General features: G+C 41.7%; 1 protein-coding gene across 1 annotated transcript in view; it reads right to left on the reverse strand.

The window, feature by feature from the left end:
* Window positions 1-25,316, reverse strand: part of LOC124776995 (GTPase-activating protein) — a 128,114-nt gene that overhangs the window by 78,502 nt on the left and 24,296 nt on the right. Inside the window, exons 5-10 of the mRNA XM_047252243.1 lie at window positions 13,733-13,889; window positions 10,608-10,798; window positions 3,099-3,291; window positions 2,577-2,725; window positions 1,965-2,166; window positions 1,759-1,870 (exon numbers count right to left, since the gene is read on the reverse strand). Coding sequence (XP_047108199.1) covers window positions 1,759-1,870; window positions 1,965-2,166; window positions 2,577-2,725; window positions 3,099-3,291; window positions 10,608-10,798; window positions 13,733-13,889 — 1,004 coding nt within the window. The remainder of the gene's footprint in view (window positions 1-1,758; window positions 1,871-1,964; window positions 2,167-2,576; window positions 2,726-3,098; window positions 3,292-10,607; window positions 10,799-13,732; window positions 13,890-25,316) is intronic.

A 25,316-nucleotide genomic window follows, 5' to 3' on the forward strand; every position in this document is an offset into this window, starting at 1 on the left:
ACCCATTAGTCCTGTTCCCCTTCTCTCTTTTCCCGTTCCCCCCTCCCCAAATCTCCCGACTAACCTAGCAGACCCAATCTGTCCCAACCACATCCCTGCACACTCCCACAAGCTGCACTGTAACACCCCCCTCCCCCTTTTCTTCTCTCTGCCCCATGTCTTCTCTTTATCACTACCACTGGACTACTACATCCATCTGGTGCAGCAGCCAGAGACTGCAGTCACGTGCGTGTGCGTTCATGGTTGCCTGTTTTTCTACTTCAGAAGACGACCTTTTGGCCGAAAGCTAAAGACACTTCAGATGCAAGTCATTCTTTACGCAATACACAGTTAAGAACCCATGGACAATGAAATTAACCATTTAAGACGCTTAAGATGCAAATCTCTCTTAATTCTATTTAAAAAAAGCTTTCACAGAAAACTAACTTCATTACTATGGCTTATCAATTTCTTTTAAGGAGGGAGCCAGCTACAAATTTGTCATGATCTTTACTGTATACAGACAGACATAAAATCCACATTAAGACAGCTTACCAAGTTAGATGTATAATTCCGAAGTTACAGTTGTCACTAACAACTGACTTGCAAAAACTATGTATCACATCATACTGCATAATGAATACATCCAGGAAAAACACCAATCTCTAGTAAAAGCGAGGAATTCTGTCAAGAGGATGTCACTGAATATGAATTAAAAACTTGCCAGTTAGGATAGTCAAAAATGACTGCTCACTTAGTGTTTTTTAGCAACTAAGTATCTAGGCTAATAAAACTGCAATTCCTGTAACTCAAAATGATTTCAGAGACAAAGGAAAGTTATAGCACAAATGGTTTAAAATTAATTGCAATCTGTTGAAAGTAACAGACATCTAATTAAAATTCAGCTTAAGGGGATTGTTTTTAAAAATGAGTTACAATGTAATCACAACTGATTTCAAACATAATTTTGTGTTTCCAGCTGAGGGAATACTTTGTTTTCTCAAGTGGTGATGACTGTGGTCCTGTGTATTTAGTAAAAGAGTGGAAAAAAATGAATCTGATTGCTTTGTCCATCAGTCTCATAACTGTTCAGAATTGGTTTTTCATTAACTTTGGCTGACACACTAAGAAAATTTTAGCCACTTCAAACCTACACACATGCTTGGTGGAAAAAAAATGTGCTTTTGAAAGAGAATGAAACAAGTAGTTCACTGTTAACAATCACAATTTATTTATATCCACAATAGCTTTTGGAGGTTTACTCTGCCAGGTGAATTTATGTGGTTGATAAGAAATGTACCTGTTGGGTTAAAATTTCGGGTAACCTGTGGCAGTATCTTCAGTGGACACAGGCTACTTTTTCTGTTGTGTTAAATCACATACACCAACAGAAGGTGTATTTGATGCTACAGGACAGAAAGAAGAGCCCTGGCTATTGATGACCGTGTCACAGGTTACTCTAAAGTTGTAACACAACAGATACACATCTTATCATATTCATATAAATCCTCCTGACGGTTCAAATCTCTGTAACACTTAGTTGAAATAAATAAACTGTTACTGGTAATGGTTAACTTGTTGTTTCATTCAATATCAAAAATAGTCACAGTAAAGCATAGCCAAAAATGTCCAAATTTAAAATGTCTTTCGAAAATTGTGTTTAGCAGGAAATGCAAATTGAATTGAGTTTGACTCAAAGGAATGCAAAGAAGTGGCATCAAGAGAAACCAGGCCAGGTATTTATTGCTGGTTTAAATATGCCTACAGAGAAATGATTACCTTTGAAGTGAGTACTTGCTAACTCTTTGAGATCATGGAATAGCTGGCACATGACAGTGGGGCACTGGAGAGCTGATGATGTGATGGCTTGAAATATAATTTCAACGTACTCCTGTTAAGAGAACAGAAAACAAATCTAAGCAGCATTATAAATGCATAAAAATACTGTCATATTACAATATTCCAAATGTAGAGAATTTCGTTACCTTAAGATTAGCTAAATTTGTTTGTATTATACTAGGATCCTTACAACGGCTGGAATCTATTTCACATGGTTTGCGTTCCTGGAAAACGAGGTCAATGGCTGGTCTAAGTGTGTTATGTAAGTAGTGGCGACCAGCTAATCTCATGACTTCATCCATCATTTTTGAAACCAAAGTGTTACCACGGAAAATTGTATTTGCATCACTGAAACAAACCAAGGAGATCTTTGAAATTTCTACTTCAAATCTTCGTAGAGCAAACAGCTTTCAAACTGTAAAGAAAAAATGTGTAACTATTTTATTGCCTACAATGTATACATAGGCAGGACTGTGACTTAAATTGTAACATAAGAAATTCTGTTTGACATTACTTTCAGTAGAGGTAGACATTACACACTGTTGAAGAAATAATATTTTATGTTCAGAATATAAAAAAAATTCATGTAGTGGCTGCCTACTAGATTAGAAAGTATTGTTAGTTTTTATCAGCTGATACAAAATTCAGCATATTCCAACAGACCATTTATACTTTTTCAGATTTCATACTAATAATTATTTTCACAGGAACTACTAATTACACATTAAATGTGTACAAAATGATCGAGTGTAACTTACGTGACTTTAGAAATCTCCCACTGTGCAAGTGCGCGAATCATTGGAACGATTTCTCCATGGTGCATAAACACTCTCACGAGTGGTTGCGCTGCATCCAACTTGCAAGGCACTATCTCTCCGAGTATATATGCTGCACTCGATGTGACTGGCTGTTAAAATAAAAGAAACTTTCATAATTACATAAAAAGGAAAACTAAAGTTTGAAATTTATTAAATTCTGGAGACAGGTATGATAGCCAGCTTTTCAAAGGATGCAACTCAGTTCACTTCACTTCAAGATGTGCAACATTCAATGTAGCTGATGAAATATTTAACAACAGCACTCTTAGCTCTCAGAAAGTGTGCTGCTGCTGTTTATTTTTATGCATATCTACTGTATTTACTTCAGTTACACCTCCCAATGGCAAGTGCTGTCCTGCTTATTTGTATGTGTGTGTGAATTTAACGAACTGTTACATAATTCCACCTGCTGTTAAGTTAAAAAAGATAATAGTCAAGTACCAAAATACAAATGATACTCACCTCAATATGAACACTTTGTAATATTAACGAACGCAGCTGGCTGTATACATGACTAGGAAACACATGATCAGCTGTGTAGTGAATCTTTAATCTGAGAGATCCAAGGCTGTCGGATGGACTTCCCAACATGCCTGAACCATTGCCAACAGATTTACTTGGTCGGTTTTTAGTAGACCGGGGCTGCAGGAAATACCTAAAAAAAAGTTACATTTGGAGTGGCAGCAATGAAACAACAAAAAGAGAAATATAATTTTTCCTTCAAAACAACATGCAGCAACAGTTAACAACAAGGAGGTCTTATGAATTTCACAATTATACAAGTTAACTGGATAAAAACTTAAGCACTGTAGGCATCAAAGCTAACAGTAACTTAAAGTAACTGCTGGTGTGGAGGGTGCAAAAAGAAGCAGCTGAAATTCCAAGGGGAGAATGTAAGATGTGTTAATGAGTGTTGTACAGCAGAGTATCCCCTTTGTAGGAGCCTGGAACATCCACATTTGCAATAAACGTGAATTTTTAAGCAAATTCTGCCTCAAGAAACGAAAACGAAATTACCTAATAAACTCTATTTCATAATGAATTGTATCCAGGTGAATTATTTTACTAAACAAAGTTTTAAACCTCTTTACTTTATGAATATAAATATTGAAAATACAAACAAGTTTTGATTACTGACATTGCACATCGTCTCATTTAGTTAAGCCCAATTTTAAAAGGTGTGCATGAAAACATTTGCAAAATAAGAAGTACACGATTGCAATGACATATCAGTAGGGTCAATGCTCTGGAGCCACATCTACTGTGGTTGGCTGAATGGTCTGTATAAGATACACACCTCGTAATGCAACATAGGGCTCAGTCATGGGGCCTAACGTCTTAGGACAAAGAAAGGCTGCTACATTACATTCAAAAATTTTTTATCATGCGAGAAACTTAATGTGGCACTATTATGTAGCAGGTGTTTTTGAAATGTAGTTGTGTCAAATATTGGTAAAGGTTGGGCCTGAATTCACAGATTTACAATCCTCACAATACCAGAAGGGATCAGCAATCGCCATGACCAAGTGTCAGTCCAGCTTCCGCAGAAACATGGAATATGGATGTGCCCTGCTAAAAGCAGGCAAGGACTGTTTCCTTGCATCATTCCTCTCCCCTCTGTGCGACTTAATTCTAATTTGTATGGGCTTATGGCAGTCTGTCAGTTTATAGTGACTGCACTCTGCACTATAATGACCGGAGAACAAATCAGTTAATGAATTTCAACCACACAAACTCTTCCTGTAATGTGCGAATACAGTTATTTTCATTTCCACTTCTGCACTAAATACATTGTTGGTTCTGTCTGTAGCACTGTTAAGTACAGATTGCATGGCTATTCATGACAAAAAAGGTAAAAACAATATTCTGCAGATTCTGTAATTATTAAATTGAGTAGGAAAATAAAAATAATGTTAAGGCCAAATCAGAGAAGCACTCTATTTGCTAATGGGAAAATGCTACAGTTCCACAGCAGAAACAATAATTTATTGAAAGTTTAAATAGCACTAAAAGAAGAACACAAGTAAAGACGATACGAGAAAAAAGAAGTTTTTGCAAAAGCAAACTTTCTAATCAAAAAGCTCCCCCAATCATCTCCTTTTTAAACTGTAAATTTCAATGCACTAACGCTTCATCTTCAAGCATGTAGCATGACAACCTATTAATTTCAGTGTTTAATTGTTAAAAAATTATCAATGTTAATTTTGCCAAAAAAAGATGCAACATTTTCAGATGTCATGTGTAACAGTGGATCCAGAACCCATGTAAGAGAATGTTATGAGGTTGGTTGCATGCTGCTGGTACTGGTGCCCATGAGCCAGTTACAGTGAGAATGAATACCGAAGTACAAAGAGCAACTAAAACAAGTAGAAAGATTGATATGTTCAGCAAGCTACACAAGTAAGCAGTAGTGTCATTTCACAATGAAAAACTTGCAACTTTGAGCTCAGGACAAGAGCAAGTACAAAAATTATAGCTGAAGTTTTAAAAAAATTCTTGTTTATGCACTGGATAGATATGAACCTAGTACACCAGTTCTCAATTAGGGGACCCTCCATGGTTTACTATCACTGTAAAGAAACATCTAAAGGAACGGAGACTATTGCCTAACAGACATAAAACAAAGCATTGGGAAGGACGATGCTAAACAAAACACGTTTGGGAGTCAAGAGAACGATGTGTGAAGCCTTCAATGCCTACTATAGGAGAAAATTGTCAAAAGACCTTTCACAAAACCCAAAGAAATTCTGGTCATATGTAAATGCTTTTAGAGGCTTCAAAGTTAGTATCCAGTCACCCAAGGACAAGTCAAGAACTGAAATTGAGAATAGCAAAGCAAAAGCAGAAATGCTTAAATCTATTTTCAAACAATGGAAAAATCCAGGATGAAAAGTAACAACATTATGAAAGGGATAGTTGCTAATCACACAGGACCACAGTCTGAGGCAGCTGAAGCCATACTTCAGCTATTTGGCGAGTAGAAGCTACCCCTTTCATGATCTTGTAACTCGATTTTCATATGTCCCTCCACAAATGAAACCCTTGAGTATTGCTCCAATTTAATTCTCGGAATACTGAAAAGATGATTGACCTAGATATTATTGTCAGAGGCACTGAAAAAACAGCTGAAACCATTCAAATTAAACACAGCCCAATTGCACAATGGAGTACTATCATGTTATATACTCAGTTTATGGCTGAGTTAGCCCCCCTTATAAACTACACTACTGGCCATTAAAATTGCTACTCCACAAAGATGACGTGCTACAGACGCGAAATTTAACCCACAGGAAGAAGATGCTGTGATATGCAAATGATTAGCTTTTCAGAGCATTCACACAAAGTTGGCGCCGGTGGCGGCACCTACAACGTGCTGACACGAGGAAAGTTTCCAACTGATTTTTCATACACAAACAGCAGTTGACCGGCGTTGGCTGGTGAAACGTTGTTGTAATGCCTTGTGTAAGGAGGAGAAATGCATACCATCACGTTTCCGACTTTGATAAAGGTCGGATTGTAGCCTATCGCGATTGCGGTTTATCATATCGCGACATTGCTGCTTGCATTGGTCGAGATCCAATCACTGTTCGCAGAATATGGAATCGATGGGTTCAGGAGGGAATACGGAACGCCATGCTGGATCCCAGCGGCCTCGTATCACTAGCAATCGAGATGACAGGCATCTTATCCGCATGGTTGTAACGGATCGTGGAGCCATGTCTCGATCCATGAGTCAACAGATGGGGATGTTTGCAAAACAACAATCTGCACGAACAGTTTGATGACGTTTGCAGCAGAATGGACTATCAGCTCGGAGACCTGGCTGCGGATACCCTTGACGCTGCATCACAGACAGGAGTGCCTGCGATGGTGTACTCAACGACGAACCTGGGTACACGAATGGCAAAATGCCATTTTTTTCGGATGAATCCAGGTTCTGTTTACAGCTTCATGATGGTTGCATCCCTGTTTGGCGACATCGCGGTGAACGCACATTGGACGCGTGTATCTGTCATTGCCATACTGGCGTATGACCCGGCGTGATGGTATGGGGTGCCATTGGTTACATGTCTTGGTCACCTTTTGTTCGCATTGACGGCACTTTGAACAGTGGACGTTACATTTCAATGTGTTACAACCCGTGGCTCTACCCTTCATTCGATCCCTGCAAAACCCTACATTTCAGCAGGATAATGCACGACCGCATGTTGCAGGTCCTGTACGGGCCTTTCTGGATACAGAACATGTTTGACAGCGCCCCAGTCAGTCAGCACATTCTCCAGATCTCTCACCAATTGAAAACGTCTGGTCAATGGTGGCCGAGCAACTGGCTCGTCACAATACGCCAGTCACTACTCTTGATGAACTGTGGTATCGTGTTGAAGCTGCATGGGCAGCTGTACCTGTACACACCATACAAGCTCTGTTTGACTCAATGCCCAGGCGTATCAAGGCCGTTATTACGGCCAGAGGTGGTTGTTCTGGGTATTGATTTCTCAGGATCTATGCACTCAAATTGCGTGAAAAAGTAATCACATGTCAGTTCTAGTATAATATATTTGTCGAATGAATACCCGTTTATCATCTGCATTTGTTCTTGGTGTAGCAATTTTAATGGCCAGTAGTGTATAACCTATTGGCAATACCTCAAACAAAAAACAGTATCCAGTAGTTGGAAGAAAGCACAGGTCGCATTCATCTAAACAAAGGGTAGCAAAAAATGATCCACAAAACTACCATCCAATACCCTTGACATCCATTTGTTGTAGAATATAACATAATGAGGTATCTCCAACAAAATGACCTCCTCCATGTCAACCAACATGGATTTTGAAAACATCTATCATGTGAAGCCCAACTTGCTCGTTTCTCACACCACATATCGAAAGCCGTGGATCGCAGCAGTCAGGTGGATGTAGTATTTCTTGATTCCCGAAAAGCATTTGACTCAGTACCACATCTACGGTCATTGCCAAAAGTATGATAATATAGGGTATCAAGTGAAATCTGTGACTGGATTGAGGATTTTTTGGTTGGGAGGGGACACAGCAAGTTATCTCGGAGGGAGAGCCGTCGACAGATGTAGACTTCAGGTGACCTCAGGGAAGTGCGTTGGGTACCTTGATTTTTATGTTGTATATGAATGATCCTGTAGACAATATTAACAGCAGCCTCAAATTTTTGCAGATACAATTATCTGTAATGAAGTACTGCCTGAAAGAAGCTGCATAAACATTAAATCGGACCTTGATAATGTTTTAAAGTGATGCAAAGATTGGAAACCCGCTTTGAATGTTCAGAAACATAAAATTATGCACTTCACAAAACAAAAAAATGTATTATCTTACAACTACGGTATCAATGAATCACAGCTGTAATCAGTAAACTCATACAAATACTGGATGTAACACTTTACAGGAACATGAAACGGAACTATCACATAGTCTCAGTCGTGGATAAAGCAGGTAGCAGACTTCGATTTATTGGTAGAATACTAGGGAAGTGGAGTAAGTCAAAACAGAAGAATGCTTACAAATCACTTCTGTGATTCATTCTAGAGTATTGCTCAATTATGTGGGATTCCAAGCACATAAGAGTAACAGGGAATACATAGCATATACAGTGGAATGCAGCATGAATGGTCACATGTTTGTCTGACCTACAGGACACTGTCACAGAGATGTTGAAAGAACTGAACTGGCTGACACTGGAAGGTGAATGTAAACTATCCTGAGAAAACGTACTTACAAAGTTTCAAAAACTGACTTTAAATGATGACTCTACGAATACAATACAACCGTGTACATATCGTATAGAGATTGCGATGGCAAGATTGGATTAATTACATCATGCAAAAGAGGCACTTAAAACGGTCATTCTTCCTGCGCTCCAGAAGTGAATGGAATCAGAAAAAAAGCTCTAATAACTGGTAGAATGGGACGTACCCTCTACCATGGATTCACTGTGGTCTGCAGAACGCAAATACAGATGAAGATACTCAATATCATTCTGTGATGGAAGGGGTAGGTTTTGCAGTTATAATATGATGTGCTGACACACATGCTTCCTGTCAGAGGACAGCACAAAGATACAAGCAAAGGATTGCATGTTAACTCCTGCCCACAGAGTTTTCCATGTGAGTGTACGTACATGAACAATTGACGGAAACATTTTATTCTGTCAGGTGTTTCCGTGTCCTCTGGCATGTGAACAATTTGTGCCATCATGTTTATCACACAAATTTTTCAGAATTGGGCACAATGGGTGGTGAAATGGAGGAAAGTATGTGATAATCTAGATATGTTTAATCAACTTAAATAACAATGACTGCACTGGGCAGTAAAAAAAAAAATAGATTTTGCCATCTGGCCCTCACCTTAATGAGTACTGTATCCAGCCCTGATTAAAAAAAAAGGACAGTTATCAAATACAACTTATTAAAACTGCAACTGATCACTGTGGTTAATGCCCAGCACCGATCACACTTCAGCACTGTCTCACAAAAATGTAGAACGTGAACCAAATTGAAATCCCTGTAATGTTGTCTCGTGAGTTGTTGGACAATGAAGACTTTATCCAGTTGATGCCATAGCAAATCATAGATTACACCAATGCTTTTTGTTGTTACTCAGTATTAGCCTCAAAAACATTATTTTTCTGTCCAGTGAGCTTAGACTTCCAACAGAAAACAGAAATACCTCTTATTTGGCATTCAATAATTAATTCTCGTGCTTTTTTTTTTTTTTTTTTTTTTTTTTTTAAAAAAAAAAAGGAAGTTGGAGCACTTTCTTTGAAGTGCAAACCCATGTTTCAACTGTGTGTGAAGAAGCCAACTGATCAATGGGTGGGACATAATATTGGTGCTGAAACACACTCCATGCAGCTGTCACTCTGTCACCATGGTGGCAATATACACTCATGACAACCTCATGCTGTGCACCACCCTACTTCAACTGAATGTCTGCTGATACTGACCACTTACAAGGTTCCCAACATCTACTTCAAATGTTCCAATTCTTGCTGCCAACCTTTGCTATCTCATCTTATCCTGACTGAGGTACAAGTAAGAAATCACTCTCTTTTTGATCCCACAACAAATATCAAATCTGTACCTCACTTAAATAAATATAATAAACAAATACAAAAAAAAAAATAATAATTAATTACTATACACTGAGTGTGACACAGTGACAAGCAGTATTCAATACTGGTAGAGAGGTACATGACAATTACATCTACATTTATACTCCGCAAGCCACCCAACGGTGTGTGGTGGCGGGCACTTTATGTGCCACTGTAATTACCTACCTTTCCTGTTCCACTCACGCATGGTTCGCGGAAAGAATGACTGCCGGAAAGCCTCCGTGCGGACTCGAATGTCTCTAATTTTACATTCGTGATCTCCTCGGGAGGTATAAGTATGGGGAAGCAATATATTCGATACCTCATCCAGAAAGGCACCCTCTCAAAACCTGGACAGCAAGCTACACCGTGATGCAGAGCACCTCTCTTGAAGAGTCTGCAACTTGAGTTTGCTAAACATCTCCGTAACGCTATCACGCTTACCAAATAACCCTGTGACTAAACACACAGCTCTTCTTTGAATCTTCTCTATCTCCTCTGTCAACCCACACTGATGAGCAATACTGAAGTATAGGCCACCTCCTTTGTTGATGGACTACATTTTCTAAGGACTCTCCTAATGAATCTCAACCTGGCACCCGCCTTACCAACAATTAATTTTATATGATCATTCCACTTCAAATCATTCCGTACACATACTCCCAGATATTTTACAGAAGTAACAGCTACCAGTGTTCCACTATCATATAATCATACAATAAAGGCTCCTTCTTTCTATGTATTCGCAATACATTACATTTGTCTATGTTAAGGCTCAGTTGGCACTTCCAGCACCAAGTGCCTATCCGCAATGACAAAAATACGCGTTCACAGTTGTTATTTACTAACCATGCATTTGTACTTGCTAACTGCTGCTGTTGCTGCTCCCTCAAAGGTATGCGAACTTCTCCAAGAAATACATTGTCTGACATCCCTGGTGCATCATGCCACAGGCTCACACGAAGTTCATTGAATTCAACATCTTCTTGCTGAATTGAATACGTATCCCTGTCATGATTCTGGCCACGCAAACCTGGAAGCTACAAACACAAAATTCAGTTAAGGAATATTTAATGTTTAGGTCCAAGACAGTTGTTAACAGGACATTAAACAGAAAAATGTACACCTATTTCCAGGCTGACTGGGGAGAATCTCAACATAGATGTAGTCAACGAAATACAGGCCAAGCAGTAAGCCGTCGCCAACATCTAAAGTGAACATTTAGTTATACATACATCAGTCAATGCAAACACTTAAATAATTGCAGCACTGCAGAATATGCTGGGTACTGTTAAAATATAACATTTTATTGTACTCTGTCACCACTACTCCCTTCACATTTTTGATGTAGCAAGAGCTGCCCCTGCCCATTCAGATCATGTGTATGCATTCGCATTCTTATTTACACTCAAATATAATGACAATGAGTTACTCTTCTACAGTTATTACTTATTTTTATCTGTGCTTTGAAAATGCCAGGATGGCAATGACATGTGTAGTGCAGATAAAGACCTTAGACAACTGGCATTAAAATCATTTCCTCTACTTTTTACAAGAAGATTAAGCCCTCATACGACTACTAGATAAACATTCGATAATTCTAATTTTCATCCAGGGTTTGGATATTACAAAACAGAAAATGACACGATTTAACGCACACTTGACTAAATAGCAGACATTCAGCACAATGTAGGCACTCAGGTGTGTGTGTGTGTGTGTGTGTGTGTGTGTGTGTGTGTGTGTGTGTGTGTGTAGTGGGGGGGGGGGGGGGGATGTATGTTCGTGTTTGTGTGCACATATATGTAATGATTTCTTCCAAATGCTTGCAAAGTTTTCATCTCTCTTGTGTGTGCACCTGTCAACGACTATTCAGTGAATGGTCTCCTTTATTTCAAATTATTTACAATCTGCCTAAACTTTCCTTATTATATGTAAAATCTTTTATAGGCACATGTACGCATTGCCTTTCATACTTGCTAACTGCTGCTGTTGCTGTTTCCTCAAAATATCAAACACATTACAGAATGTCAGAGCTTTTGATGCACCTATTCAAGCAGCTACTTGAAAAACAGTTAAATATGCGAATTAATGTTGAATGCTATATTAGGCCACTTAGTTTTTAAATTACTCCACATGTAAATAATTTATTCCCAAATCAACAGCATGTCCAGAATGGCCTTTCAAGCTCTTGCTACTATTTGGAAACCAATGACAGTACTCTGAAGTTCATCACTGTCTGCTTCCAATAGAAATGTCCCATTAAATACCTGATTTACATTTTTTGTATCATCAAACACTGAATTGGTACTAAGCTATAGTTTGTGTGTTTTAATACACACTTTTATTAATTCCATCAGAACATGAAATTTATCAATCCCTAACAGTTGCTTAGCAAAATCATTTTCTAGTTCCCCTAGTTTAGCTGTTCAACAGTATATTTTTGTGTTTACCATTTAGTTTTAGCCCCAATAGTTTGTGTAACTTTTCCATATATCCAATGAAATCTCAGTAAATATTCAGAATGCATAAGATGTTTATTATTCTCCTAGTTCCTAAGGGGAAGGGTTATCTTGTAAAAGCCTCTCTCCCTTTATACATAAACAAAACGAGGATTCCTGGTACCTATAACACACAATGATCTAGCAACATAAACTTAAGCACTGTGAACACTGTTGCAGTCAGATGACCAACAGTAAACTCTAATTCTCACCCTACAGCTCTATTACAGATAACCAAAATCCAAAGCTGAGGTTTTTCAGATTAAAGAACAAACACAGGGGAATATTTTTTAGCCTCCTCTAAATGCAGCTATGGCATCTGATGATCTATTGGGTGCCTACAATAGCAGAGAACTGTGTTCACGAAATAGCTGATGGCACTGCCAAGGACAGTGCAGTTGCTACTGCCTGTACTGCTTAAAAAGATGGTTGGCAGAAAACAGTAAAACAAAAAAAAAGGAACTTAATAGAATGAGTTCCTGCAGGAAGACATTGATGTCACGGTGACAGTTTTCTTGTGGCCACTTGTCTGTTCACTTGCATGCAGGTCTTACGGAGTTATTAAATGATGAACATAAGCGACCAATTAAGCATCAATTTCTAACTACAAGCTGCCAGTGGCCTGTCTGCCAGTAAGCTCAGCCCAAAGAGACACTTACATTCCAAATTCCAGGCAGTAGCTCCACTACAAATGACTCCTACCAATTAAGCGAACAACCCCAAAAGAACTGCCTTCTGACAATGATTTTCTGTAGGGAAGCACTGCCCATTACAGACCGCTAACTTGCTATTGTCTGCCAATTATCTGACTGAATAATAGAAACAATAGCCTCCCATATAATTGCCCCCCCCCCCCCCACCTCTTGTCTTTAAGACAGTCTAAGGACACTCTACAATAATGACACTGGTTATCAGGTAGCTATCAATACATAGGGGAAACCACCTTTTTAAGAATGCAGCAATTTCTTTGCTCTAAAGAAAACACTCACTTTTGTTTTAGAGTTCTTATATATTTTCATAAAAAAACAAGGCAGACTGGCTAATAGAACTTTACCAAATTGACACTGACCATGGAAACCTAAACACACATACCCACAACGTGGTCAATCACAACTTTAATCTGTTTCTACCTTCATGCTCCATACATCTACTGATTTTTAATTTCTAACATAATTCTGTGGAACTACATTTCAAGTGCTTTGCAACCTAGTTGAATTTCTTTTGTATGTTACAATGCATACAATTTCTCCAGCAGATTGCAAGAAACCGTCTGTAGTAAATTGTTCATTCACTGCAACTGATCAGTTTTGCTGAAACTTATCACAGTGTAAGTACACAGTTGAAGGCTATTTTAAAAAAGATGACGACTTATGAATTTGGACAACTACATTGCTGCACTTAATATTTATGACAAAAAGTTCCTGGTAAAGAATGAAATGTATATTCCCTGTAATACAGACGTGCTGTGACACTCACTTCAAATGTCAAGACTTCGTCGAACAGAGGGGAAACAGTTTTTTTCTTAACTTTTGTCTTCTTTGTTTCTTGCTTGCCATTAGAGTAGCACATAGTTACAGTTGCAAATGGATCACAGTTTCCATTTTTTATTGTCAGGTCACTGCACTCAATAAGCCTGCCAGCAAAGAAAGAGAAAACACAATCATAAATAAGAAACAACAACAACAACAACAACAACAACAACTACTACTACTACTACTACTACTACTACTTTGAAAATTAAATGGAAAATAAAAAATTAATACATCTAACAATGTTACACAAGAACATCATATTTGTTTGAGCACCGACAGTAGGTGAGAAGTAAGGCCCTTTACAACTAGCAAAATTAAGCAATTAGCAGAATGTCAGTGCTGCCATATTGTGAGTTGGTAGGAGGCAGGATAGTCCTCTTGAAGGATAACCCAAAACAGAGTTTGCTTTGTTTTAGGGCATAAACAAAGAGGGTCATATGTGCCCACATCAGAACTGGAGAACAAGGGGAGAGGGAAACAGGTGCTTGGAGAAAGGTCCATAAAATACGCCATAGAGAAACAGAGATCCTGAACTAAAGATTAAATGTCCTTCGGCATATTGCTACGACAGATAAAAAGTAAAACGTGGTTGACAGGCCACATGTCATTTGATAAAACAGCCGATAACTCAGATGGTAAACATAAATTGGAATGTAAGTGGTTAAAATACGCATTCCATCAGTAAATGGCGAACTGTCAAAGGTTGAGGGCAATGACCACAAAATGGTGGGGAGCATCACTTAACAAATGGCGATGGCTAAAAAGACAATGCCCAATATATGACTTTGCTAATATGATCTCCTTATGCCAATATGGCCAAGAGGAGATCGTCCATGCTGCTGGGAGAGGTTTAATTTCCTGGAGCTTGTTTCCATGAAGGGTGGACCAGTGGTGATGCTTGTGGTATCATCGTTCGATACCATAATTGTTAGGGGTTGCAGACATCAACCACGATCCGTAATAGATATTGTTGCACTTGCAAGTTGTGACTAGGGTCACTGCGCGGCTTGTGACAAGTATCTAGCGAGCTCTTGTCCACTCTTGCTCGGGATGTCAACTAGGAATGCAGCATAGCCTTCAGCTGATAGGAAGCAACCTCTAACAAGGCGCTTAGTCAAGTCTGGCATAATTAATGCCTCTCTAGATATGTTTGTAACTAAATGTATGCAGCATATGAAGAAGCCTGTAACACAAGTTAAGTACAATATATATTATTTTTTACGAACAACTACTAATTTTTCAGTCATTGCAGATACTGACTTCACTGTCAAACCTGCAATATATGTTCCTATTTAGCATTGATCACCTGTCATCATAACAACTGCCAATGAGAATCATAACAAATGGTGACGAGGATGATGGTCCAGTTTTTTTTTTAGGAAATCTGAGCAGTGACAGCAGAGTTGATTCATCGATACATCGGAGAAGACGTTTATTTCATTTATGTCTGGATTATTTCTAGAGTATGTACCCGGCTGCGCCACCCATCCTCTCCAATTTGTATGACTGATGTGTGCACGAAATTTTTTCCTACTCCCGATTGTGATTCTTTGATTTATTTGTGATGGCAAATCTGGAGGAACAAAATGTACGGGCAGAACTGTTACAATTGCAGAATCAGCAGTCCAGTGCACTACTACAGGCCTTGGGACAGCTCATCCAGGGACAACAACAAGCTGTGCCACATGTACTGGCTGCACAGGAGCTGACCGTACAGCGGGCCACAGCACCACCGTTTTGCACGTTCGACGCCAGTGTAGAGAGCTGGCAGGAGTGGCAGGTGCAGTTTTCACACCATCTGGCTGCAAACAACATTCAAGGTAAAATGAGGATGCATGCGCTTTTATTTTGTGTTGGTGTGGCCTCTCCTCAAACTATTCCCGAGAAGTTTGGCAGAGCAGTACAGTTACAAAGACCTTGTTAAAGCATTGATCAATTACTACAAGGAGAATATACACATTCTGACAAAAAGGTACGCATTTTTCCGCACAAAATGTGCACCTCAGCAGAATTACTGTGAGTGGGTAGCAACTTTGCAAGGCCTCAATCACGACTGTGAATTTTCATGTTCTTGTGGAATATCATATTCTGACATCATGGTACGAGACACTATTGCGCAAAACGTGTCAGGCACATGCATTAGAGAGCAAATTCTTAAATTATCCAGCCCCACTTTAGAACAAGTGGTGGACATTTTGGACAGACAGGACACTTTGAACTTTGCTGCAAATTCTTTGGAATCAATTCCTGTTGTCTGTCAGGTTAGCAAGCCAGCTGTGCGCACATCACATATACATGCCGCTGTGCCGGCTCGGCACACACCGGCCCAATTCACTTCCAAGAAATGGACATCTGTTAAGTGCCGGCTGCAGCTGCCCGCGTTCCAATCATGCCCGCAGTGTAATTCCAAGCACTCGCACCAGAATTGCCCATCGCACAAGGCCGTGTGTCATTTTTGCAACAAAGCGGGACATGTATAGGCAGTGTGCTTAAAAAGACAGAACTCTGAAAAACATTATCACGTTTCCGGACAAAGTAGATTCCGCCGGAACGGTTCCTGCAATAAGACTTCCTATCACAACGAGCCACATGCAATGGAAATAAATATTGTAAATTCACCTCCAGTACCGGTGACTTTGCCCGATTGTGACACTTTTGTTCGTGATGATAGTGCACGCTGATGAAAGAAGTCCTGCCACGTGCGATCTGCCTGTCATCATTTGTCAGTGAACATTGCTTCTCAGAACGACATTTTTCACCAACGGCAGAACAAACTTTTTGTCAACTTGCACATTCAAAATCATACGATTCTTTTCAGTTGGACACTGGAGCGTCTGTTTCACTAATGAATCATAAAACTTACGAATTGCGGAGTTCACCTCCACTGCGTAATGTAAATGTTACGTTAGCTACCTACAGTGGTCAAAGTTTGCCAGCGACAAACCGTGGACAAACTCAGGTGATTTCTTTTCATGTACTGTGTTAACCATCATCTGTAAAAATTTTTGGTCTTGATTTATTTGATGTATTCTCCTTCAATGTGCGCGACGATGTACTAGCCGTCACTAAAAGTGTTCCCACAAACAGTGTTTCTCAACTATGTCAAGAGTTTGCTGACATTTTTTCGCCAGGTTTAGGTTGCACGAACAATTTTCAGGCGCATATTCAATTGAAGGACAATGCACAGCCTAAATTTTTTCGCACTCGCACAGTGCCTCACATGCTTCAAGACGAAGTTGTTCAAACATTGCATGAGCTTGAGGATCAAAGGGTAATTGAACTGTGAAAGAATCATTATGGACATCACCATTGGTTATCTTAACGAAACCATCATCAGGCAAATTGCGGCTGTGCATGGATTTTAAAGCCACTGTCAATCCTCAACTTGTTGCAACATTTCCTTTGCCATGTCCAGAAGACTTGTTAGACAAATTGTGTCCAGGCAAATATTTTTCTACATTAGATTTGCAAGATGCCTATCTTCAGATTCCTGTGGATGAAGAATCCCATAAGATTCTCATCGTGAATACGCACTTAGGTCTCTACAAATTTAAAAGACTTCCGTTCGGATGTGCCTCTGCACCGGCACTATTTCAGCAGTACTTACAGACTCTATGTGCGTTGATTCCTTCAGTGTGTAATTACCTACATGACACCGTAGTTTCTGGTCCTATGCTGCAAGAACATTTGCAAAATTTGAGACAGTTTTTTGAAGTGCTCCGAGAAAATGGACTTAGAATCAATAAGCACAAGTGTACATTTTTTCAGAACAGTTATCTTACTTGGGACATGTGATAAACTCTCAAGGCATCCATCCAAGTCTGGATCATTTAAGAGCAATCTCAGAGCTACCAGCACCCAAGACGGTTAAAGAATTGCAATCAGTTCTAGGCAAGCTCAATTATTATCACAAGTTTTTGCCTAACGTATTATTTCTTGCAGCACCATCACATTGACTGTGTCGAAAGAACGTTCCGTTCATTTGGTCGCCTGAATGTGAACATGCCTCTGAGCAGATTAAACCTGCCTTGTTATCTAGCACATGTCTTACGCCCTTCGATCCTGTACAACCTCTTGTCCTCATGGTTAACGCTTCTGATTTCGGGATAGGAGCTGTTCTGGCTCACAAATTTGGTTTGCGCGACCGCCCAATCTCACTTGCATCAAAGCTACTCTCCTCTGTGCAGTGTAACTATTCGCAGATCAAGATGGAAGTGCTCGCTTTGATTTTTGGAGTTACAAAATTCCACAACTTCTTATATGGTCGCAAGTTTACAGTTCACCGACCATAAGCCTTTGACGTCTTTGTTTCACACGTCAAAGCCCGTGTCTCCGCGCATGGCTAAAAAATTTATTCGCTGGTCACTATTTTTATCGCATTACCATTGTGACATGTTGTATCGGCCTACTGCCCAGCACTGTAACGCCGACGTGTTATCCCGATTGCCAATAGCTAAAGACACGCTGTATGACTCTTCCGATCAGGCTTGTATGTTAATCGATGTGCAAAATGATGATGATGTACAAAGTTTTTCTGTTGACTATCGTCGTATAGCCACAGCAACAGCTAATGACCCAGTATTAAGTGTTGTTTTGCGTGATGTCACTACGCAGTGGCCTTTGTCTAAAAATTGGATTGAAGATCTGTTGGTTCATCATTTTGTTGTGTGCCGACAATGACTCTTTGTACAACGTGGTGTCCTCTTGCTCCGCACGGAGAACGATCAGTCTCGTGTTATTTTTCCATGTTCATTGCAGTCAACTGTGCTAAGACTTCTTCACAAAGGCCATTGGGGTATAGTACAGACAAATCAGTTAGCTCGCCGTCACCATACCTGGTTTGGAATTGACGCTGACATAACCAGGATTTGTTGTTCTTGTTCTGTGTGTGCTGAAAACCAATCCGCACCACCGCAGAAATTTCTCTCTTGGCCTAAGGCAACTTTGCCATGGGATCACTTGCATTTAGATTTCGCTGGTCCTTTTTGGGACACACGATGGTTAATTCTTGTTGATTGTTTTAGCAGTTTTCCATTTGTTGTTCGCATGTCATCAACGACATCGTCTGCTACCATCAAAGCCTTGTCTTCTACCTTTTCCATAGGATTGCTACAAGTCGTCGTCACTGACAATGGACCTCAATTTGTGTCTGCAGAGTTCGAAACCTTTTGTGGATCTACTGGCATTCAGCATTTAACTTCAGCACCGCTCTCTCCTCAATTGAACAGAGCTGCTGAAAAATTCGTTTGGATGTAAAAAGTCGCAAATGTCTAAACTGAGCGACTCCCATTGTAGCGAGGACAATCTTTTATCAATGACCAATCTTGGCCCTACAACGGTGCTTCGCTGGCTGAATTGTCGCACGGTCGTCCTCACCGAACTCTGATTTGTTGCACCCTCCGCACCACGTTTCAGACACACAAATTCTTGCCAGATGATATTGTCTGTTTTCGTCATCCCACAGCAATCGCCGGTGGTGGAAAGGTCACATTCTTCACAATCTTGGCCGCACTATGTCATATCAGGTCCATCTGGTGAAGTGCGCAGGCATCAGAATCAGATGCGCCTCTTTAGTCATGGGGTCTCGCCGCTTGCCCTTTGTTTCCAGTGTCGGCACTGTCGGGGCTGCCCCCGTGTGGACCTGTTCCTTGCTCTCCTTGCCCCTGGGTGCCAGCGCCACACAACAATGCGCCACCGCGGATGCCATGTCTCGCGCCGGAGTCGCCCACAGTGCCAGCATCGCTGTGGTGACCTGATGACCATATGGACCGCGTGTCTTCAACTGTGATAGGGTACAGTGACATTTCGGTTACAACACCGTCCACTGATGTAGAACAGTCTGCGCTTCCTGGTTTCCAGTCATTGTTGCTGGTCGGGTGCCCCAACCCGATGGAGGTCGACCTTTCAGCTCCTGCCATTGTTGTTGAAGTGCAGACACCTCATGTTGATGTGCATGCTGGAAGAGGTTTCCCGGCGTTTCCTGTCTCCCCTTGGTCCGAATGGCAGGGTGCGGGTGGGCATGCCTCGCCTGTAGTCAGGCTCCCCATCTCCTCGACTACATCAGCATGGGGTTAGCAAAACCAGCCCTTCATTAACTCCAAAGTAATTAACAGTTCTGTCAAAAGTATTGTTTGCATAACTATATATATAAATTTCACAATTTAAACAAATAATTCGGCCTAACTCTTGCAGTAGAAGAAACCGTTAAAAAGAGCCAATTTCTTGAGGGTTTCAGTTAATTTAATGAGTTAAGTTTTAATTGTAATTTCCATAAATCAAACTTCGAACAATGTTAGTTTCAGTACTGATTATTGTGATGATATATAAGGGCCCGATTTTGGTCACTAGGCAGTTAAGTTAGCCAACGTCTGAGTTTCAGACGAGTCACATGTGCTGGTTAGAACAACAACACTGCTTCAAATGAACCGTGGAACAAGTGTTAACTAATTAGGCCGTGTGTAAAAACAGTGACAGTGTCTGCTCCATACGTACCTGATTATTCATTAGGAATATGAACTTTGTGGTTAGGTTTTACTGCTCGTAGATGTTCAACAAGAAATTATTGTAGCAGTATGTGGAGTTTGGCCTGCTAACTATTAATGAGGCTTTTCGAAGGTTAAATAATAGTGCACTGGCCATATAACTGCGTATTATTATGGGGTTGTGTACAGTGAAATTAAAGTACTGAAAAACGTAACTGTGCATCTGTTGGCTACATCATTTAAAGAAGTCAGTGTCTGAATCCACAAACCCCATTTTCAGCTAGTGTAGCAACACAGTATGTCGACCCTGATGACAACAAACGAAGAAATAAAAGCAGGTGGAACCGCCACACGCTGCACTACGGGATGGACGGTGTACAGCACACAGAGGCTCTGAAGGGCACAGAGAGTCAGAGCAGATGATGCAATTGAAAAGCCTGTGTGTCTGGATGTACTGCATGGCCTGATACAGGGTGAAGAGCTTGTCTGTAAATACTGAGCAGTGTTCCAGAAGCAAATACCGAAAAATGTAAGTGTCAATGATGAGGACACGCTTGACACGACTGTAAGTCCGAGAGCCATGAGTGTACACAAAGGTACTATTTCGAAGCTCTGTGCGAAGGTCAGTGAGGCCGGAGTAGTGTCCTTACGGCTGCACCAATCCAAGATGATGAAGGGTTCACACCCATCGGGAAAGTGCCAGGTCGCGTAAAGTTAAGCTGCCGGAGAAAGAGCCGGAAGAAAACTCCAGGAGTTAACAGAGAAGAGGGACATGCCCCATACTGGCGATCAAAGGAATCATCAAAGAAGGAGTCATAGGACAGCTGGCCACCCATGGCAGACAAACAGCATGCATATCTGCTGAGGAGGATGTCACGGCAGTAAGACAGTGGTGGTTTGGCAGCTTCTGCATACAGACTCTCAACCAGGCTAGTGTAAAAGGCACCAGTGGCCAAATGGATGACACAATAGTGGATTACATTGAGACGGCATAAGGTGGGCAGACTTGCAGATGCATAAAAAAAAAACACCCACAGTCTAGTTTTGAATACAAGGACCAGTACAAGTGGAGGAGGGTGGTCCAATCTGCTCCCCAGGAAGTTCCGCTGAGGACACGTAGGACATTGAGGGACGCATACAGTAGGTGGCCAGGTATGACACATGAAAGGACCTTGAAAACTTGGTCTTTTTAAAATTCCTCAAAGAAATGGAGCATGCAGTCATGGAAGTCTCATGTGTTGAGAGTACAGAGGATATCAGCCCTCCAGCCGGGGTCCTAGGCTTTCTCCAAATCGAAAAATACGGCCACACTATAGTATTCACAGAAATCCATTCATGACGTGGGTTGACAAGGTGGTCAGATGCAGAAAGGCGTACATGTTTTAAATCCGCACTGTGCAGTGATCAGTAAATCACGATACTCGAGCCACCATATAGCCAGGCGTGAATCATATGTTCCATCACCTTGCAAACACAGCTGGTGTGAGAAATGGGGCAGTAGCTAGAAGGAAAGTGTTTGTCCTTACCGGGCTTAGGTATTGGTATGACAATGGATCCTTGCCAGCATTTGGGAAACGTGCCCTCTGCCCAGATGTGGTTGCACGTATTAAGAAGAAATTGCTTGCCTGCAAGGGCAAAGTTCTGCAACATCTAAATGTGAACATTGTCTGGCCCTGGGGTGTAGGATCGGGATGAAGTGGGAGCATGATCTAGCTCCCTCATAATAAAGGCGGCACTGTAGCACTCATGATTCTGAGAAGAGAAGGGTATCGCCCAAGCCTCTTCCACTCGATTTCTGATGGAGGAAGGAGGAGGGTGAGAATGGAAGGAGCTCTAAATCTCTGCAAAATAGCAGCCCAAGGTGTTGGTGATAGCTATTGGGTCCACTATGACATAATCTGCTACCGTCAGGCTGGCAATTGGGGAATGGACCTTGGGCCCAGAGAGTCGCCAGAGGTTGGCCCAAATGGCAGAAGAGGGAGTGGAACTGTTAGAAGAACTATTAAATGAAATCCATCTAGCTTTTACACAATCTCGAAGAACATGACAACATTGTGCACCCAACTGGTTGTAACGAATGCAGTTTGTCATCATAAAGGGGAAGAGCAAGGAATGGAACATTCTGCGGCGGTAAGGATAATGTTTGTAAGATATTCTGCCTGGTCATCACAACTGGGGAAATATGGTTCATCAAAGGATGACAGGGAGGAGTAAAGTCTCCAGTCAGCCTTAGAAAGCTGCCATTTGGGTGTGCACATAGATGTGATAGGTGTTAGCAAACGGATAGCACACGGGAAATTGTCGTTCGAGTACGTCAGAGAGAATGGACCACTCGAGACAATGGGCAAGGTGGGCAATGCAGAAGGAGAGGTCCAAATGGGAATAGGTGTGCGTGAAATCTGAAAGGAACAAGGATGTTCCCATGTTAAGGCGGATGAGGTTAAATTGTTTGAGAAGGTCGGCCAAGAGGGCACCTCTGTGAGAGGTTCTCGGAGAGCCCCAAAGGGGGCGGTGCACATTAAAGTCACCTAGCATCAGAAAGGGGTGAGGGAGCTGCCCAATAAGCTGGAGGAAGTCTGCCTCAGTGACACCGAATGACAGATGGATGTAAACAGTACAAAGGGAAAAGTTCAAGCAAGGAAGGAAAAGACAAACTGCAAGAACTTGAAGCTGGTTAGTCAGGGAGATGGGTTGACTATGAACGTCATCTCAGATGACAGTATGACTAACCGATGAGTGCAATGCCCTCCTCGGGGGAAAAGTCAAAGCAGGACCGAGGAGAATTGCGGGAGTTCAAAATGGTCATGAGGACACCATTTTGTCTCCTGGAGGCAGAGAACAAGCACACGTTACAATTCTAAGAGCAGCCGTAAGTCCTCTTTGTTGGACTGAAGGCCACGGACCATTCCATTCGAAGATAGTGATAACGAGGAAAGGGGAGGAGGGCAAAAATGAAGGTTTGTCACATTAGTGGCTGCCGAGTGCCAGCCTTTGAAGACTCACTGCTACAGGGCAGAGAGGTTGGAGGACCTGCTCCATGAGATCTACAGGTGAGTCAGCATTCCCCTTTGGTTGGTCTGTGTGAGTCCAGGGCAGAAAAACGGTTGGTGGTGTGCGCTGGCAACATGGATGTCGACTGGCACGGTTATCACGTGGCGACACTGTTTGAACAGGATCTCTGAGTCAGCAAAGGAGACGACCATTTGCCTTTGTTTGACTCCTTGGGAGCCTTTCCGGTAGGGCTCGATGGATGTATGAAGTCTTTGTGTAGTACTCCCTTCCCTCCTTTCCCCGCCTGCTGGTTGTGCAGCAGGTGACTTCGCCCCCTGAGGCAAAAGTTTGGTGGCTCGTTGCACAGCTGGATGGGGAGATGGAGCTGTTACAATGCCATTGGGTGATTTACAACTGCGGTGCAGAATTTGAGGTCGTATGTTTGCATGGCCATGTCCTTTGTGGAGCGAGAAGTAAAAAAGATCAGTACTATAAGTGCCGGGTGGTGGAATGCAGGGATTCTGACTGGCCAACGACTTGTGAGCGACCGGGTAAGGCACTTTTTCCTTCACCCGTATCTCCTGGGCAGCCACTCACCGAGATGCATGGGACAATCTTGGGAGGAGGTCGGTTATGGTCGCCTTTGCAGTTGATACAGTGGGAAGAAGGAAGCAGAAAATCACCCCTGTGAGCATCCCTACCACAGGTGACACATTTGGCTGGGTGTTGAAAGGGACACACTAGTGTGGTTATAACTGGTAGCTGCACACTGGGTTCGGAATGTAAGGTCTAAGGTCTAACCTGCTTTGATCTTTGAATGAAGAACAACTCTATCAAAAGTGACAAGAACAGTGCATGTGGGTACTAAGGAGGCATCTACCTTTTTCATCAATCGACGGACTGCTATGACATTCTCACAGAGAGTTAAGTTTGGAAATTGCCTTGGTCAGGCCATCAAGCAGCCTAGGGTACATAATGCCACAGGAAGAATTCAGCATTCGAGGAGCCTCGACACCAGCAGTATAGCCATGGAGGAGCGAAGCTGCAAGCAGTTGTCGTGCTTGAGATCAGAAGAAGTCTCCAAAAGCAAAGTGCCATTGCTTAAACAACAGCCAGGATTTCACAAGGCCAGAAACTTGCATCAACACCTTTCTGAACAATAAACAGATTTACCGTAGCAAAGGGACTGACCGTCTTCAGTACGTGAAACCATGAGGAACCATGGTGCAGCAGAGAGGGTCTTTGAATCATTAGCCTCATTCCTTTTACATTTTGTAGACTTTAATGAGTGTAAAGAAAATGATTGTCTCATTGTGAGAAAATCCCCTATGATTGATAGCATCTCCATGGCACACACCTTCCAACTGGGAGCTCCCTTCAGAAGGGGGGCCCACCCGCCCTTAGGTGATAGTTCACACCTCCGGAACACCCGACAGAGGGACCAATTCTGCAATTTGGGAAGGTAGTAGCTTAGACAGTCACCCTTCCCTGGACTGGTGTGTACCAGGGGTACTTGCAAACCCTACCTGTCAACCGGGGATGGGAATTACACATTACCCAGTCACCTGTTACACGTTCGGATGCATGGGGCTGGCCTTCAGGAGCATACATGGAGGAATAAGAAAAAGAGGAACCTCAAATGCAGAAGTGGAGGAAGGACAGGGAGAAGGGGAACAAAGAAAGAAGAAAGGGAAAAACAATGCAGACACTGGTCCGATACTGACTACTGAAAATGCAGAACACATTTCCAAATCATCCCAGACATGTTCCCCAAGGAAGGGGGAAAAAGAACGGCAAGAGGATAGACATGCAGCACGGAAGGAAGAAGATGCTGCAAAGGCTGGGGTCCCATTGTAGGCAACGCATGAACCTGCCAAAGAGTGGCAAGCCCCCTGGTGTGCCAAAACAGAGAACATGAGGTGGCCAACTGTCAATCCATATTGGTGCTTACTGGTCCAAGGAATGAAACACTGATGCCTCAGTCGACACAACACAAAGCTGCATACTGATCACACAGCACCCACAGCACTAACTGACACAATATGGCACTACGAG

Source organism: Schistocerca piceifrons, chromosome 2, assembly GCF_021461385.2.
Source record: "Schistocerca piceifrons isolate TAMUIC-IGC-003096 chromosome 2, iqSchPice1.1, whole genome shotgun sequence".
In the NCBI taxonomy this organism is placed as follows: Eukaryota; Metazoa; Arthropoda; class Insecta; order Orthoptera; family Acrididae; genus Schistocerca; species Schistocerca piceifrons.